At 35.2% G+C, this 19,617-nt stretch overlaps 1 protein-coding gene across 1 annotated transcript; it reads right to left on the bottom strand.

Annotated features, from left to right (window-relative positions):
• Positions 1-308: 308 nt before the first annotated feature.
• LOC128995598 (probable ATP-dependent RNA helicase DDX27) lies at positions 309-18,545 on the bottom strand. The gene is made up of 15 exons (XM_054420615.1): positions 18,339-18,545; positions 15,695-15,877; positions 15,459-15,558; positions 14,777-14,946; positions 13,035-13,216; positions 11,496-11,619; positions 10,990-11,117; positions 9,731-9,928; positions 8,879-9,023; positions 7,717-7,851; positions 6,860-7,037; positions 4,690-4,893; positions 4,056-4,322; positions 2,784-2,865; positions 309-479 (listed from the first exon to the last, which is right to left on the bottom strand). The coding sequence occupies exons 1-15, from the start codon at positions 18,441-18,443 to the stop codon at positions 377-379; spliced, it is 2,304 nt and encodes a 767-aa protein (XP_054276590.1). The 5' UTR covers positions 18,444-18,545; the 3' UTR covers positions 309-376.
• Positions 18,546-19,617: the final 1,072 nt, after the last annotated feature.

Below are 19,617 nucleotides of genomic sequence, written 5' to 3'. Positions count from 1 at the left end.
ACAAGGAAAACCAGAGTGTAATATGGAGAAGACTGACCAAGGGACAAAGTACATTGTTATCTAGAACAAGTTTATCTCTATAAGCTGCAGACAAGCCAATTTTTCCTGGCTTTTGCAGCAAGCTTTGTTTATGAAATGTTGTAATATTTTTGAGATTTTCCAAATAAATAAATAAATAAAAAAAAAAAAAAAAAAAAATTAATAATAATAAAAAATATTTTAATACATTATTTTTCACTGTCACACCTATGAAAGGTTTTAATTTTTATTTTTTGGTATAGCAAAGAAATTGTCAGACGCTTCATGGTTTTAAATGAATTTTATTAGTAAACATGCCTTAACAAGAATAGTTTTTATTTTCAAAACATATTTACAGTCACTTTTTCTTTTTAAACGTTGTTTTATTTGAAAATCCTTTTCCCTTCTGAAACTTCTGGTTTTTCTTGCCAAACTTTTCTTGTTTACTGTGTGAATTTGCCCTGAAAAAAACAAGGATACAAATCAGTAGGTTCAATAAAATATTGAATGTTTTGAATTTAGTTTTTAGCGAATTTCCCATATAGGGAATAAGCTATTACCGTAGTACTCATGGTAAGACCTGGACGCGGGACCGATTTTTTTTTTCGTTTTGAGGTCCCTAGAGGCCAAAAACACCATCCGTTCAAATTCATATATATATATATTTATATATTTACATATTTATATATATATGTGTCCGTCAGCACGATAACTCGAGCAAAAATGATCCGATTTGGATGAAATTTGGTACAAACGTGTAAACGTATGTTTATTCAAACGAGTTCGAGATCCAGCATGATCGGACCATGGGAACGGGGGTTTACGGGGGGTTTTATGGGGTAAAAATAGGTTTTTCCAATTTTTGACCCAAAAAACATAAAATTTAGCAATTTCTTTCCAAACCATTTTGTAGAGCTTAAAAAAACAAATAATTTAGTATATTGAAGCGTTATTATGCGCCTAATAGTTACGGAGAAAATTCCAAAAAATTGTAAATTTAAAACTCCCATGTTATTCTTATGGAGAATAAGTAAACTGTTGTAGTTTGCTTGTTTGTGAACATATTTTGATCAAATTTGGAAAATGTTTTTATTTCTCACTACCTATTCACATTTTACAAAAAAAAAGTTTTACCCTCCTTGATGCAGCAAACCTAAGTACTTGTTAAACTAATTCTATTTAAATCAAGAATAAATGTTATATTTTTAAGTAGACATTTCAGTGTAAATCCAATCAGTCAAATGGAAATTCGCTTAGTCTGCAGGTTTGCTGCGGCGGGGGTATTTTATAATATTGTAAAGTTTAACACGTTCGCTACTGAGCGTCGCATATATGCGACGCCGCGATCATTGCCACAGACAGAAGTATAAATTTGAATCTTACACACAGACCGGCTGTCACTTGGATAACAGTACACACAGACCACGGGCGAAAACCTGTAAAACAGTGATCATTTACATTGTAATACTCTACAATCGTGTTTGTAAATAATATATTCTTGTTTTTTTTTTTTTTATTTGTAATTGTTTTTTTAACCTTTTGTAATGTCGCATATTTGCGACGCCCGGTCTACAGCAAAGAAGATAGTGAAAATTATCATAGTTTTCTTGAAATAGACCAAACGTCGCATATGCGACAGTTCATTTTTTTGTGTTTTGAGGTGAAAGTTTTTAAGTAAAATAAAAAACAGATTGATCAAGAACAGTTTATAACTGAACAAATATAAAAGCTACATAGGATAATTCAGCATACATACTGCATACGTACATACAGTGATGCAGAAAAGTAAAGACCAGTTTTTCCAACTATCATATGACGTCACCAATCATCATATCCACAGACCAAGCAACACAGTTGTGCGTCAGACATCTCTGTAGACCACTGCAGGGAATTCAGTGCCTTCAAATAGACCGTTACAAAGACGCATATATGCGACGGCAGTCTATGGTCCACGTGAATGAAAAATTTCGTACTATTGCATTGCAGTAGCGAACGTGTTAAAAACGCAGTTGTACTAAAACTATCCAAGCTATATATTGGAGCTATATCCAAGTAATATGGGACGATTAAGAGGTGAAACTGCATGGCAAAATTACAGAATTATTTAGTCCTAACGGAAACATCATTATTGTCACCCACGATCGTGGCAAACCATGAACATCTCCTGCTGTCGTGTAAACATCATCACCGTCTCCCACAGTCTCGGATATGTCATCATCATCATTCCTGCAAAATGGTGAATTTTGCAATCGCATAATCTTCTCAGGCATGTCGAGTATTGGTATCGACTTATAACGATCTATTCCCTAAACCAATACCTATGTCCAAGAATTGGTGGTATCGAGAATGGACACTGCCCCAAAGTCTCAGGTAAGATTCCTGATTAAATCCAAGGTTAGGCCTAGTATTTTTTTAGGAAAATCACTTGGCATAAAAGAGTTCAGAAATCTCAGAAATCAGAAAATCTTTCAGAAAGTTCCATGCAGTTAACACAATACCAAAAGAGCACATCTTATTAAAGTTTGTTTTGGATATTTTGGGTGCTATCAAACTGCTTGGATGTCTTCTTAGATGAGTTTGTTGAGTTATTGATTCTTCCTGTATATGAAATCCACACAAATTTTAATTATCTATTCTTCCACCGTTCAGGGGAGGATTTAATGCTTCTACTTCTGCTAGTAACAATTAATATCATATCAGAGGCACTACTGTAATGTCAAAACTACATTTGGGCAACAATTCTTAACAATTTGGTTTCAACTTACTCATATCGCAGCCTCTTGACTTTATTCTTGCTGGTGTCTGTGAGGTCATGTTCAAAGGATGACTGCTTACGTTTTTTGGCACCTACAAATAAAGGACGGCATTTAAAATTTGAAGAACTGTATAAAACTGAAAAGTTGATATGATAAGCTAAAATAAAAAGGATTATAAGGCTAATAAAGTTAAAACGATTTGACATAAAATCAATCTAGATGATCACTGGGTGCGGCAAAAGTCAGCGTACCGCTGCAGACCGGTGAGCGTCATTGTTTATCTCTCGCGCAATTTTTATCTCTTACTTTCACTCCTTATCTAGTCTAATGTCAAATAATGTTTTATTTTGCCTTAGTTTATTCTTTATCAAGGATTTTTTTGTTTTGTCAGTATTCCACCAGTGTCCGTGAAGTGAAGTTCGTGAGTGTAGTGCTTGTTCTTCTATACATCAGTGTTTGTAATTATAAATCGCAAACTATCTATAGATCGAGGGTGTAGCATAGAGCACAAGATATAGATCGAGTATTTCTATAGATCTCTATAGATCGAGTATTTCTTTTGAAAAAATTGTGGAAATTTGATCATGATTATACGGATGTTATTGCAGCATATTTTATTCCGTGTTCGCTGCATACAAACAACAGTTTCCTGGAACACAACCTCTTAAACGTGTTTTTGGAGAAACCTCAAAGTTTAGAACATTTAAAAGCATTGATAACGGAACATTTTGATTTTCTATTCATACCACAACTATGTAAAAGAATTTACAAATCAGTGTTGAATAGGTGCTACATGTGTATAGACAATGGAGGTGGTCACTTTGAACAGCTTCTCTAACAGGTACTTACCATAATAGTTTAGCTACACTTTCGGTAGATCCGGTAGTCCGATATTCGGATCCGACCATCACTAATAAGAAATCAAACTAAAAGGTAGAGTAGACTGGAACTGTATAAATCATTTAGTTAGAAACTGAAACCCCAATTTGGAAAAGACTCTAAACCCCAATTTTGAAAACCCTTACTATTGTCATACATGGACCCAAGGCCAACTCCAGCTCCCCTAGCAGAAGGACCCTGTCCTCTGGTGCACCACACAACCTCTCCACTAAACGCCCCTTGTTCAAGAGCACTGGTCTACTTAAAGCAACATCCTTCTGTAGGTCAGCACAAGTTATTGTTTAACAACACTACCAGCTTACTAACACAACATTACCAAACACTTCCTGTTCACAATATTTGACCCTCCTATTACATAAGGTGTTAGTTTAAACCACTCACCCTGTGGTCCGCTGTATGTAGAATCCACAACAGCTCGTAGTTTCTTAGTTTTCCGTTTCTGTTTGGCGAGTCGAGCTTGGAGTAACATGACCTTCTCCATCTCTTTGTTAACTCGCTCTTCCGGTGTATCCACATGCTTCTTCTTCTTCTTTCTCTCCCGAGGACCCTCTGGCACTTCATTTGGCGCTTTCTCCTCATTTTTATCTGACTTGGTATCTTTTTGTTTTTTCCCTGGTTCTTTCTTCCCTTCAGTCAGCCTTAACCTCTCTGAAATAGAACAAGTTAAAAAGTTTCCCGGTTCAAAATTGTTTTTTTTAACAACACATCAGTGATCTGATGTCATCTAGATAACTTGACACTAATTTCATATATTTGAAAACAATTTTTATTAAATTTTTATTTTATCCAAATATTTATTTTATCCAAATATAAGTCAACTGTATTTCATATACAAAAGAAACTAATAACTATTAACCACAGTAATATTAAGAGTCTTTAAAAAAGATGTTGTTTCAAGAACTGGAGTGTGGCTAGTAAGGAATGGAACACTTTTATCTTGGAGGTGTGGGTTTACATTCTGCAGATCACTAATGATTTTTAGCTGAGGATCCAAATTCAATGTTACTGTATTCACCTTTCTCCTCCTCCCGCTGCTTGTGTGTCTGGAACCATGTCCGAGGCATGTCTGCCGCTGTTCCCCCTCCCTGCAGGATCTTCTCTGCTCGGTTTGCTTGGTTCTCGGTTCTCTGCATAACTCGCTCCTCCCACTCCTCGTGGAGGATCTTGTTGATCTCATCCTCAAGTTTGCTCACCTTCTTGCGGTATTTGTCCACAATCTCTGTAATAATTTGGAGTAATCAAGATCCACAAACAAGTGAGCATGAAACGTACTGTGAATAAAAGTTTAGGAGTGGGCGAATAATGGATTTTACAACAGAGTGCTTTGAATGACTGAGTTATTGACTCTTGTAGTTAAACAAAACTATTGTTAGTTATTTAATACGTTATTAATCGGTTAAATTTATTAAATGGCTGTGGTAAAATCTTTGAACCAATTTACTTCCATTACATTGTAAATTTGTATGCCACTGTAATTAGTTTTAATTCTGTCATACAGTTTACTTTTAATTATGCCACCAATCATTTTCATGAAAAGGTAGCAAATGATAAGACAACCGGAGCTATTAAAAGTGAATCAATAATCATTAAACAACAAAAAACTATGGTGGTACAGTAATTTATGTTTACATTATAAACTTAAGGCTGTTGGGGCACAAGGGAACTCTGGTGATGAGCTCAGTAGTTCTGCAAGTGAAAGGATGAAAAGATGCAAGATGAAATTAAAATGATCTTCTTGAGAATTTATAAGACAAAGACATAATTGCAAATTTTCACTTTTTTCAGGCCTAGTCTTGTCCTTAGGTTTGTACCGACATTTGACAAAATAACCACTCCAAAGCCTTGTATGCCCCATATTTTGTCAGACTCATTTCCAACAAAACATTTAAGGCTACGATTATACTAGGACGCTGGCGTCCGAGAGGCCAGCGTCCCACTTCGAGCCGAAAATGACGTGATTTGTGTTGGGATGTTAGCCTCTCGGACTGCCATTTTATTTCAATGTTTTGTCACTTTTTGTTAAAATCTATTTAAATAATATTAGGTTTAAGGAGTACCCAGGTTTGCTGCTCTAAGGAGGCTAATTAAGTGTGTTTTTAGTAAAATATTAATAGCTTAGTATAAAACAAATTGGCTAAGTTTGATCAAAATATATCCATACACAAGCAAATTCCAACAGTTAACAATACTTTCTATAAGAATCACATGGGAATTTTTAATTTACACTTTTTTAATTTCCTCCGTAACTAATAACCGTACAAAAACACTTTAATATACTAAATTATTTGTTTTTAAGCTCATTAAAATTGTCTAGAGAGAAATTGGGAAATTTTGTGTTTTACGGGTCAAAAATGACAAGACACCTTTTTTACCCCATAAATCCCTGTTCCCAAGGTCCGCTTGTGCTGGTTCATGAACTCATTCAAGTTTATCCTGCCCTTAACCTTTAAGCCAAATTACATCAAAAACATTTCATTTTTTGACAAAAATTACTCAAGTTATCGCATTTACAGACATATATATAATATTTAAATCTATATGATCGAAAGGTGTTTTTGGCCTCTGGTGACATCAAATCAAAAAAGCAGATCGGTCCCGGGTCGAGGTCTTACCATGCGACCTATGGTAATAGCGTATTCCCTATATTCGCGTACATGTCGAAAGAGAGCGTCTCGGATGTTAGCCGCCTAGTATAATGCGCCACATTTGAACCAATGCCCCACAACATATTTTGTGCATCCCGGGAGGCAAAAAGTCACCAGACGCTCGAATTTCAGCCTCCCAGCTGGGAGGCACAAAATCAAGCATACGACATCCGACGCTGGCATCCCTAGTATAATCGCCCCCATTTGATTTAATGCCCCGCTAGCGTCCTAGTATAATCGTAGCCTAAATCTTTAAATTAATTTATAATCCAATGAAAATAAAACTTCAACATTCATTTTTAACCAAATCACCTTAAGAAAAAAACTTTTAGGATCAAAATTTACTACTTGGACTGCAATGAGTATTTCTTACTGAGCCATATTTTATACAAAACTATTGTGGTCTTCAAATTTAATTATTAGTTTGTTTTAAGATTAAATACATTGTAAAGTAAGCCTTGCAAAGCTATTTATAATATATCCTTTTATATTATATTTAATATCCTTGATTTAAAATAAGAAAGATTGGACACATAATACCTGATGGTATGACTCGGCTCTTGACAGGGTGCCGAGCTCGTTTGACAATTTGTTTGACGAGTTTGCGCTCGTTCTCGCCGGCCAGGCTGACAGAGACTCCCGCACGGCCTGCACGAGCTGTCCGTCCAACACGATGAATGTAGTGCTCCAAAGTGGACGGCAGCATGAAGTTTATTACCTGTGATACAGACCAATTGATTTGTTCAAGTTTGGAGCTATCAGTTGTTGTTGGGGTATTGAATTTGTACCTATTTGTTTTACCTTTGACGTACATAAAACAAACGCATATAACACAAAAAATTAAGAACATTTTTGAATTGTTAATCCTAAAACTTTCCAATGAAAAAATAATGCCCTGATAACTCCGCTCATTTTTATGAGCGGTGACTCTGCGAACACCACCTGGTTAATATAACAACACAGACCACTAAAATCATGAAGTGCTTTATGGTTTTTGCCTGCCCTTGCAAGATAAGATTAGAGGGACTATATTGAACAGTTTGGAGTCGGAGTTGAGCTTTCACTTTGTTTGTTGAGGTTCAGGTCTAAATGCAGGATGATACTTCTCAGTATTAAAGACCTAGAGAGGAAATTGAATCTTGGAAATGGCTTATTCTAAGAGTGGCTCATACCACTAAATTCTGGATGAATAAAAAAGATGGCTATAACAGCTCTATTTAGACAGGATGTCTACTTCAGTATCCCAGTCAAGCTCAGCTTGCAGTCATATTGAGTTTCAATTATAAAAACAAAATAAACTTATTTTAGTCTGGTGAAGTGATTAAATAGAGTAATGATTTCTTTTTTTCTAATTTAATGTAACTGCTAATAGTATTAGTTAAATAACAGCTACTGACAGTTTTGACTCCTCGGATGTCCAGACCACGAGCTGCTACGTCTGTCGCCACTAGGATATCCACCTCCTCATCCTTAAACCTGCGTAGAGCCTCCAATCTCTGCGGCTGAGTCAGATTCCCGTGGAGCTCTCCCACCTACAAGAAAACGTTTGTAGCTAACAGATTTTCAACACATCATTCTATGAAATATTTCATTTATCTGGGAAATTCAAAGGACCAAATTTAGCAATATTTTTTTCTGCTGTTGAAAAGGTAAGTGAAATAGGTTATATATGTTCCTGTTATTACCATTATTACTAGTTGTTGTGTACCATTATTTTTATTCTCTCAGGCTAAGTTTGGTCCTGATGATGACTGTTCAATATCTATCACAACTGTAACACCTTTTAGATATGTCTATTATTTACAGTCTTGTAGGTTTACAGTAGTGATGGGAAGTTCTGATCACCTTACAGATCTGGTTCAGTCGGTCTCAGACTCTATCGCGATTCGTTCAAAATGACTTGTTCAACTGACCCGGTAAGTGAGTTATATCAGTATTAGTTGTATCAATCATTTAGTTAGTTGGTCGACCTGGTTAGTTCGGATCACAGAACATTGGATCGTTCAGTCGGATTCTGATAATCAATTTAAAAATTATAAAATTATATTTTAAATACCGGTAGCCTAACTAAAAATACACTTTGTTAAGTGATTCTTATAGGTATTTTGGCACTAAACATGTACAAGTCAAATTATCTTTTACTTAGAATTCTCTAATTCAATTTGTACATAAGACTTAACATTACTTTTACAAATCTTGAGATATGACTTTACCAGTTAAATAGATTTTTAGTATGAATTAACGTTCATGCTAGGTTTCTTTTGCTTCTGTTTTGGAGTGGACAGAGTTTTGAATGTAATCACAACACGAATACTTACTTTTGTTCAACTATCGGTTCAGTCAGTACTTCACTCATAGTCGTACAGTCTGTCTTGACCGAACGACCCACCAAGTTTTGGAAGAGGTGTTTTCCATATTCATATACTCAAATAATTGGCATAAATCATCGGATTGTTGTATTAGAAATAGTTTGATTTTGATATGAAAAACTATGATGTAATTACATTTTCAATTAATTTAAAGGATACTGACCAAACGTCAGGCGATGTGTTCACTCACCTTGACGCCCAGCAGGCCGAGAAGGATGTGTATTCTGTGTGCTTGTTTCTTGGTGGTGACAAACACCATCGTATGGTTGTGGAATGTTCGACACACCAATGCTGCCAACAACGCTTCTCTGTCTGCCTCCTTCTCCTTGCGGATCCTGTGTAACAATACACATGTTATTGGTTGTCTTGCCTGGTAGGCTGGACCTTGTTTGAAGAGTATTCGACCAAAGTTATGTTTAAATTCATTGTTAAGCCCCTGAGCTGTAGATATTATTGTAAGACTAGATTACTTACGTCAATATCTCAATGAGATTCAATGAGCTATTGACGTAAGTAATCTAGTCTTACAATAAAGTAATGTTGCTAAGACAAAATTAAAAATAACAACAGAGTTTCTACACTTTGCTTGATCAAAACATATCTGTAAAATAATTTAATTTCTCCTCAGTTGACAATACAATGTAATGCAACTATAAAATCAACAGAGTAGATTTTTACAAACATAATGTAGATTATAAATGTGTTGAATTTGAGAAATACTGGATTATCATTAAAAATACCAAATATTAAACTTCAATACGTTTCTAAGCTTTTTTACCTCACGACTAAATTTGCAACACCGAAACATTAAAATACGTAAATTTAACTTGATGTCTAGTTACAATACTAGTACAAGACTTAAATGAGATTTTCCCTTAAATTCAAGATCATGATGATGCTCTTATATTACTAGAAATAGATAGTAAATTGACAATTAGCAAAAGGTATATATATATATATATATCCTTTGTTTTAGTAATTGTATAACTCATGGAGACAAAAATTTACAAATTGTATGTATTTACAATTTTGAAACACTAACTTCACAAACTCTTGACGCAAGTTGAACGCAACATCTTGGTTATTATCGACAAACACTTTGACAGGTTTGTTGAGAGATACGGTTGCCAGATCATTTACAGCGTCAGTCATGGTGGCGGAGAACAGCAACGTCTGACGTGACCTGGCACACTGCTTGATGATCTCTGTCATCTGTTCTTGGAAGTATTCATCCAGCATTCTGCAACCAATAGGTTATAGGTTAACATAATTAATTTACTTATGGATGGTGAAGTAGACATGGACGTGGACTTTTTACATGGATCAGCTCTATTTTTTTGTTTTAGCGAATTTCCCTATAGGGAAGTAGCTATTACCGTAGGTCTCATGGTAAGACTTAGGCCCGGGACCGATTTACTTTTTCATTTTGATGTCCCCAGAGGCCAAAAACACCACTCGTTCAAATTTTTATATATATATATATATATATGTGTGTGTGTGTGTGTCCGTGAACACGATAACTTGAGTAATTTTTATCCGATTTTGATGAAATTTGGTTCGAAGGTGTAAGGCGGGATAAACTTGAATGAGTTCGCGATCCAGCATGATCGGACCATGGGAACAGGGTTTTATGGGGGGTTTTATGGGGTAAAAATTGGTTTTTCTCACTTTTGACCCTTAAAACACAAAATTTCCCAATTTTTCTCTAAACCTTCTTAAAGAGCTTAAAAAAACAAACAATTCAGTATATCAAAGTGTTTTTGTACGGTTATTGGTTACGGAGAAAACTAAAAAAATGGTAAATTTAAAATTCCCATGTTATTCTTATGGAGAATATTGTAAAATGTTGTTGTTTGCTTGTTTATGGATATCTTTTGATCAAACTTGGCAAATATATTCATTTTATACTAAGCAATAATTATTTTACTTAAAACACACACTTTATTAGTTTCCTTGTAGCAGCAAACCTAGGTACTCGTTAAACCTAATGTTATTTAAATAGATCAATTGAAAATCAATTCAGCCAAATGGAAATTCGCTTAGGCGTCAGGTTTGCTGCGGCGGGGGTATTTTGTTATAGGACACAGTTGAATGATTTACTCACACAGAGTGCTAAAATTGTTAAAATTCTATTTTCCTCCAAAGTTTTTGACGTAATGATTTTATGATAGTTGATGGGAAAATATAATTAATTAATAATCATAAAATGGTGTGATAAGATAATTGGGTTTAAGATAAGATTTAATTTCAGTTTAAATGTAACCTAAAACAAGCAAAACACAGGATAACATGGTGTCTTACCTGTCTGCCTCATCCAGAATCAGAATTTCCACTGAGTCCAAAGAGAAAGAAGGTGTGTTTTTAAGGTGATCAATGAGTCTACCAGGGGTGGCAATGACTATGTCGGGACTCCTACGTAACACAGACTCCTGCAACACAAACAGACAGTTAGTGAAAGAAAGAAGCTAAGCCATCCAGTAATAAACTCCACCATACTGTAACAAATTCTGCCATAATTCAGCATCCATGTAGTCTATGGATTTTTTACACTAAGACTAAATAAGCCTTGGCAAAAGTTTGGGAAATTTGACAGAGTTCAGGCAGAAACAATGCAAAAAATGCATATGAGGTCAAAAATTACCTAATAAGTAAAAATGGCCTATTTAAACCCTTTTTGACTCTTTGTTACAGTGGTATTTAAGCTATTCCGACAGAGACAGTCTTTTTTAGATGGCAACCAGTACCGGTACTGCAGTATTTGAGGTAAACCTAGTCCTGAGTATAGTGAATTAGCATGTGGTACTAACCTGTGTCTTGAGGTCCAGCCCACCGACGGCCAGTCCCACTTCTATGTTGGTAAACTGAGCCAATTGTCTGGTAACTTGATACACCTGGACACCTAACTCTCTTGTGGGCACTAGCACCAGGACCCTTCAACATTCAAGACAGGTTACAAAACAAATCTGTACACATTCAAACAGTTACTACAATTTTTACATACATGTCCTACATAATTCTACATCACTATTTTGTGCAGACAGAAGCTAGGGATGTATTCATTAATTATTTAATAGTTCATGAAGTAATTAATATAGCTGTTCAGTTAAGAGAGTTAACACTTAATCCGGTCTTGAATATACTCATGAAACTCAGACAATGAAGCATGTAATTACCGTTGCCAATGCCTATTACAGGGTATACTAACATAATACCATAATGGCACAATGTAACGGTGCCTAAAAGATTCATGGAAAAGAAAAATAATTCATATTGACAGTTAAATTAATTTTAAATTATTTTAGTGTAGTTCTACAGGTGAGACAAGGCTCAAAGAGAATAGGATTTACAGAATGTAAAGGTAGATTTCAATTCCTACAAATTTGTGTCAGACATGCACAAATCTTCGAGTTTGTAGGTATGGAAACAGCCTGGCACAAGAGCTGGTGCGACTTTTAAGCGACTGCACGACAAAACATGTGCCCAGTTGGAATGGAATCAGACTCGCGCATGCGCAGGTCTGCTGAACAACTACTATTGCCACTACTTGTCATACATAGATCATAGATTTGTTCAAAATTGTATAGATATTTGTTGGATCGATTCTTATCTGAATGTAGAGCTACAATCCAGAAATAGCTTAAATTTCAAGAGCTCACTTAAAAACTACATCAATTGCTTTGCTTGCACACAACAGGTATGAATCTTGATATTGTTGATTTAGATTTTCTGATGCCAGAAGGTACATCAATGAACTGTAGCTATTGCCCATTGCTAAAAAACATACTGGTAGATAACATTTTTTCAGGAGGAATAGGTTTTTGACAATTGCTGTTTTCTAAATTCCTGTACATTCAGTTCTACAACAATTCAAAACCATGGAAAGTTGTACGGAGGAAATTTTAGAAGCCACTTTGTTGGTGCTAACCTCTCATCAGTGAGTTAAAGGCGCCCTTTGTTGGTATTTTAACCAATAAACTTCTTATCAATCAACTAGGCCTTTTTTGTATTTTGTGCTTCTAAATTCACTGTATGAACCAGCCATAGTTAAAGAACCAGAGGCTGCTGCCATCCATGATGATTTGTAGAACAGAATATAATCTAAATCAAATACTAAAACTCATCATATCACAATAAGAGAGCAACTGACATTGTCTACCAGTCGTAGTCGCGGAACTTGTGCCCCATCTGCCTGGAATGGAAATGGCATGAAAAATTACATTTGACATGTGCCTCCACTTTTGCCGTGACATATGACTTTTAGTGATGGAAACGCAACTTAAGAGTGATTGTGCCACTTAGTTCACACGGTGGAATTATAAATATGCCGTAACTATTTAAATACCTACCTCGTAACTGCAGTTCCGTCCCGAGGGCGATAAAGCAGTCGCTCCAGAGAGGGCAGCATATATGCCGCAGTCTTGCCTGTGCCTGTCGCTGCACAACCGCAGATGTCCCGACCTGACAACGCAACTGGAATAGTGGCTGCCTGGATGGGTGTTGGTGTTGTGAAGTTCATTGAACCTATTGACTAAAACAAATACAGTAGATCAAACTCTTTTAAAGAATTCTTAGTTCGAAAATCTCTTTAATTTGTTGGTTTTTTTCAAACACATATAGGTATATGTTTGTCAAAATAATGCGTGGATAATCGAAACATCCTATTGTTTGTGTTATTAATGTATAAAAACTACTATTTTTAAGATCAATGTGGTCAAAACTGGAATTAAAGCACCAAGTGAGGTTTGTAAACAGATCTAACGCAGTGTGTCAAATTTCACATAGCCCAGTCAAGGTAGTCTTTCCCCAGCTCCGTTGCAGCCCGTGTCATATAACAACGCTGCTTCACCATTTGCTGATTACCACTAGTTACCTCCACGTATACTCCTGTATAATTATTCTCTGTCAACCATTGTTTTATACAGTAGAGCGTCAAAAATCTAAACCGCTTATAAAGATGTTTGAAATATTGATTTAGCTCGGAGACGACATGTTTTACAGTTTCTCGGGCCTAACTATCGGCGCCCGGCGGGGAAATGAGTGGACGCGCGCGCACAGCATCAAAAATGACCTTGGGCGTGTCTATTGCGACACCCACACCCCCTTCCCCCTCTAACGCTATTGTTTCACCGCCTCGGCACCTCACTGCCAGTGCCAGTAACGCAAATGGGCATCTCATTTAAATGAACCAAATAGACCATTGACCTTGGATACTGCAAGTAGACAATTAATTTATGAGAACTATATGAACTATTGACATAAGATATACTGCAAACGGAGATTCCATTAAATGTGAACCAAATATACCATTGACTTTGGACATTAGACATTATTTATTTGCACATAACATTCTTTTAGATGTGATAACATAGAACAGGTGCATTGCCAAAATTGAGCCTAGACTAAAAAAATACAAAGTGTAAAGTAACAGGAAAAAGATACCTAGCCAAATAATGTTAATACAGTAGTTAAGAAAATTAAAAACAAAAAATTAACTTAAGGGATGGTTATAAAATTCTTCTATTTTATAAAACGCACGTTCAAGGAGTCCATTTTTCAATGTTTCTTGAAACTTGTTTGAACTCATTTTGTTATAATATACCGGTAGTTTATTATACATTTTTAAACCTGCGTACAAAGACAAAGGACTTTTTTCAAATAAGGTCAAACGGTGATTTGGTAATCTGAAAATTGTTTTGTTTCTTGATGCCATTTATGTGAAGCAGATGTAAAATAATTGACTTTGGATTAGTGTAAGGAGGTATCTCATTTACGTGAACTAGATCTAGTGCATTGACTTTGGAAAAGTGTTGGATTAATATGCTAGCTCCGCTCAATATTGCAAGCAGACTGCATTGTATACCTAGTTTATTTATTTATTTCAACGGCAAGCAGCCAATTTACAAATTATTCAACATGCAATGATGGTTTACAGACAATAGGATTATAAAGGCATGGGTCCAAGATGACATTAACAAGAAAACTTAGAATAGATATAGATTGCAGATTATGATTGTTTCAAAATCTGATAGGTTAACTCTTTTGTGTGAAAAATATTAAAAATATATCACACAATTTGGTTGTTTGTTACCTTCAACAGAGGTCTTGATAAGTTCATTTGATAAAATGAAGCATTCAAATCAAAGGGAGGAGCGTCTTCAAAAAAGTCTTCTTGTTTTTCACTTTTGTCATCATTTTCCATAAGTTTCATCTTTTTTAACTTCTTCTTACCTATTTTCTTTTCTTTGAGTTTGATATCATCTATTAAACAAAAAAATGAATGAATTGTCAATTATTTTTTCTTTCTTATGTATGTGATCTGACATAATTGCGGTAAAGAAGTGACTGTGGCAACACACACCGGGTAACTGCTAGTAACAAATAAAACACAAGTAACTTACAAAGTTAACATCTATGTTTGAAGTTTATGTTTGATTTGATTTCAGGATTTCTTTTGTGCAGTAAATTAGCGTAAGGTTTTTAGTTCTTTTCATTCTCTAACTTTGGATACAAATTTTATTTGGTATAACACGAGTGTATTGTTTTGTTTGTAAAGTAAAATGAAAAATGAGTCACAATAAAAATGTAGGCAATATTATAAGGTATTTAAGAGTTACAAAATGGCAAACATTTTAGTTAGGATGACAATCAAAACTACAAGAACAAAAACAACTTTACTAGCCAGATGAGAAGATTTATTCAAACTATATTTGATGCAAACCAATTAAAACTAAATACACATTATCTCAAGCTAGGCATGGACATAGGCCTACCTCTTTTCAACTCATCTTCAGACAGCGACAGTTCGTCATTACTCTGAGGTTCCTCCTTTATTTCTACATCACTTTCAGAGTCTTCTCCGCCACTGTGTCCCTAAAACATATCAAATGAGTTTTATTTTTATTTTATCCAACATGAACAGGCCTAATAAAGAGTTTGAAGAAGAACCAAACAAAGGATCATATGAAAGTTATAAGAAAACTTACGACTGAGTTGTAAATATACCCACCTCACTTTTCAATTTTTTCCTTGCTTTTAATATTTTATCATCAACTTTGGATTTAGCTTTTCTCTTTATATATTTTGTTAAATCATTCCAAACATCTTTGTTGTACTCTGATGTACTGCCAGCGAAGTGAAAATCTGGGTCAAAGTCTTTTTTCTTCTTATTTTTCTGTCTGCTTGGCTGAAACTACAAGAGACATAAGTTACAGTTTTATCAATTTGCAGTCAGTAGGACTAGTTAGCCTTGTTAAGTTAACTATTAGTTGTCTACAAAGGAGCCCCAAAACTTTATCCTTTGTTAATCCGACCAAAACTAACCTAGCAGTGGAAAGGTTGGATGGCATGAAAAATAATGAACAGCACCCTGGTGGAAGGAAAAAACAAAGGTGTGCAACTCCCGTCATATCAAAGGGAACATTAATTATTATCGATGAGTTTTTTCAGTAGAGGCCTATAACGGTATCGATATTTTATATTTCGATCCGATATAGGCCTAAGGGTAGTAATCCAGCTACTAGGAGGTCAAGAATTGTGGATATTGGCATGCACTGTGGATGCGATGCTCCCTGGTGTGGATTAACGTCTGCACTAGTAAGTACTACGACTATCCGCAGTACTATTCTCATAATTAGAGCAAGGGAAAATGTGGTTCGGATTCCACTATAAACTGTAGGTCCCTTAGTTGCCATTGGCTGTATGGACGGTTATTAACAGCGTATTAATTAACAGCGGTGTCTAAGGAACATGTCGGCCTTAGTCACTAAGAAGACTACAAGATCGCGCCACTCACACTCGCCATCCTACACTCATCCTTCACTCATATTTGGGTTAAAATAGCACATAGTGGCGTCCCCATCTTAAATAATTGATAATAATTTTAAAACTCCATTTTACATTCTTTACATGCATTTTATGTTATGTTATCAAACGGAATTTTGAAAAGGTACAGCGAGTTTGATATGTTTGGCTCAAGAACAGCCTAATTAAGCCTATTAAGAACAGTTAAAAATTTCTTACTCGATAACTTATTAAGTTATTGTCGCCTAAACAAGATCAGTTTTTAATTTGTAGGCTAATTTAAATCGTTTGAAAGTTTGAAGATATTTAAACAGAAATAGGCGTTCCGGGCCCCTACAACCCAGTGACGTCAACTGCCGGACGTCGTTTTATGTGTTGTCGTTTTATCAAATTCAACTGACTAGTCTCATTTACATTTGATATTTTTTCTAATACAAGTAATGATTCTCAAATACAATTGACACCTTCTCAAATAGCCTAAATGTGGAAAAGGTGTTGTACAACAAAAATTTGGTTGGGTACACTTCCATATCTGTTGGCACAAACAACCGAATGAGTAATATTGATTATTCGATTGTTTAACCCTCCGAGTGTCCCTTGTTTTGGCCTTAATGTCTGCCTATTTTTTGCTCATTTGCAAGGTTTTATTAAAACGGTTCTGAGAAGCTTGAAAACAATGTTAATTATACTGTTCTACATACCATTTTGTTTGGAAAATCATGGGCTTCAATATTCTACATAGAACATAAGGAACATTTGTTTCAAAAAAATTTTTTAGGTAAAAAAAACAAATATTTTGGAAAATTAAAAAAAAAAAAATAAGTTCGCGCTCAATGAAATTGTATAGCCTAAGTTAAATTATAGGCCTATAAATATTTGAAAATAGCCACTTTGTTCTAAATTTTATGAGGATTACAAATATATATAATAATATAAGGAAGTAGGCCTAGATTTGCAAATAAATAAGTTATGGGCAAAAAACAGATTTCAGTACATAGCGTTTAGCTAAGAATGCATAGCCTAACCATAGCTAGGAATCTGGCTGATAATTTACATCAATATCACTACCTACTTCTTCAGGATCATCAACCAGCCCTTCAAAATCACTTAAATCTTCTTATAATGCACCACGTATATCACTACTTTTGATTTTTAACACTAAAACAATGATAAACGTAATAAAACACATCAGTCATCGGTCCGAGGATAACCAAGCTGTTTACAAATACGCACGTCAGCTGTCTGCTACAATATTTTTGGAACTAAAATGAATAGCGCTTAGAGACAGACCTCCGGAGAAAGCTCTGAATCTGTAAAATAAAACGATACCTAACTCGATTCAGTTCAATCCGATTTTGTCAGTCATAGAGCCTTCGCCGTAAACAGTGTTTGTGAGTCGCTGCAGCGACACAAAACACTACACAAAGTGTGTTATGTGTCGCTGCAGCGACAAATAACACTCGGAGGGTTAATTCGATGTATCGTTTGGTTAGTTAGGTTAGGTTAACCTTACCCAACTAACCAACGGATATAGCCTATCGATCGATATTTTCATTCGGTTGTTTGTGCCAACAGATACGGAAGTGTACCCGGCTGCACTTTACTTGACGTCCTACACTCATTCGATTGTTTTTTCGATTCGATATTTTCATTTGATTGTTTCATTCGATATATCATTAGGTTAGTTAGGTTAGGTTAACCTTACCTAACTAACCAAACGATAGATCAAATGAAGCAATCAATTAATCGATATATCGATCGATACTTTCATTCGAATGAGTGTAGGACGTCAAGTAAAGTGCAGCCGTGTACCCCTTATGCATAACTTAATGTATTAAATAACAACTCACCTCTTCTTCTACATCTGAATCCTCAGAATAGTTAGGAATTTCTTCTGAATCTTTAATTGTTGGAATTAAATCAAAACTTGTAAGCTTTTTCGTACTTTTTGTCATTTTTGTTTTAAAACCTTCTAGTAGGCGTTTAAGGAAGAAATTTATTAGAATTAGAACAGGTTGTGGTGGTGTGGTGGACAGTGGTCACGTTTCGGTTTCACGTTTCAAAAAACACAAACACACAAACAATTAGAATTAAACAAACACTAACATAACCTCAACCTCATCTCACTCAACTCAACCTTTTTTCACTTCTTTTGGCAAAAGTTGGTCGGCTGCAGCTGTAAGCATGCAGTTGCAGAGTTTATCAATCACCTACTACATCCTTTTATTGTGTTTTCTAGTTCCTACTACCACAGAATATAGAGGGGACAGCTCACTTACTCTACAGATCATAGACTATACGAGCTTTTTAAATAATATTGAAGGTTCACTTGCACTACAGGCTCGTATACTATACGAGCCTATCGAAAATAAAAATTAAATGAAGAGGGTTCACTTACTCTACAAATCATTGTGCCTATGAGCCTCGTGTATTATATTTAAAAATACAGTAGGAAGGTTCGCTTACTCTACAGATCATAGTGACTATGAGCCAAGCTTACGAATTATTTGATAATTCAGGAATCGGCTCGTATAGTATACGAGCCAAAATAATGAATAATATAAATTATAGGAATAGGAAAAAATATTATGCAGAAAAATATTAGATGGCTCACTTACACTACAGATCATTGGCACAATGATCCGTAGAGTAAGTGAACCCTCTTCAAAATATTAGATGGCTCACTTACTCTACGGCTCATTTAGCTACTCGTTGCGCGGTTTGCGTTCGTGAAACTCTAGGCGCTATGCCCGGCTTCGACTGCTGCGACTGCCTACATAAGTGTATTGCATCACCTCAATTATTTATTAAAACGAAATAAATATGTATGCACAAGTAAATTTATTACATTTTTGGACTGAATACTTTAAAAATGGAGGGAGCATGACTTTTATGTTTAATTAAATTAAAAGTTATAGAATAAAACATATTTTGACTATGTGATTTGATCATGTTATATAATACACACTTGTATGATCCAGATACAGAGCTACAGACAAAACCTGTGGTCCGATTTAGATTAAATTTTGTATCTGGATTCATCCACGAGTCACTAATTTTTTAAGCACGGGTTGAGAAATAATGGCAAAAATTTATAAAAACAGTTCACCAGTTTAGAATATTTCTCAG

This window comes from Macrosteles quadrilineatus, unplaced genomic scaffold, assembly GCF_028750875.1.
Source record: "Macrosteles quadrilineatus isolate MER2022 unplaced genomic scaffold, UCM_ALF_1.0 Scaffold_5__1_contigs__length_97177068, whole genome shotgun sequence".
Lineage (NCBI taxonomy): Eukaryota > Metazoa > Arthropoda > Insecta > Hemiptera > Cicadellidae > Macrosteles > Macrosteles quadrilineatus.
This window is presented reverse-complemented; position numbering and strand designations above follow the sequence as displayed.

Bases quoted from the DNA above. Each gene is read 5' to 3' on its own strand.
- LOC128995598 (XM_054420615.1), bottom strand. From the start codon at position 18,443: ATGACAAAAAGTACGAAAAAGCTTACAAGTTTTGATTTAATTCCAACA. The intron at 15,559-15,694 runs GTGGGTATATTT...GATATGTTTTAG, and splicing joins GGAAAAAATTGAAAAGTGAG to GGACACAGTGGCGGAGAAGA. The intron at 480-2,783 runs GTAAGTTGAAAC...TGTTTTTTTCAG, and splicing joins GTCAAGAGGCTGCGATATGA to GGCAAATTCACACAGTAAAC.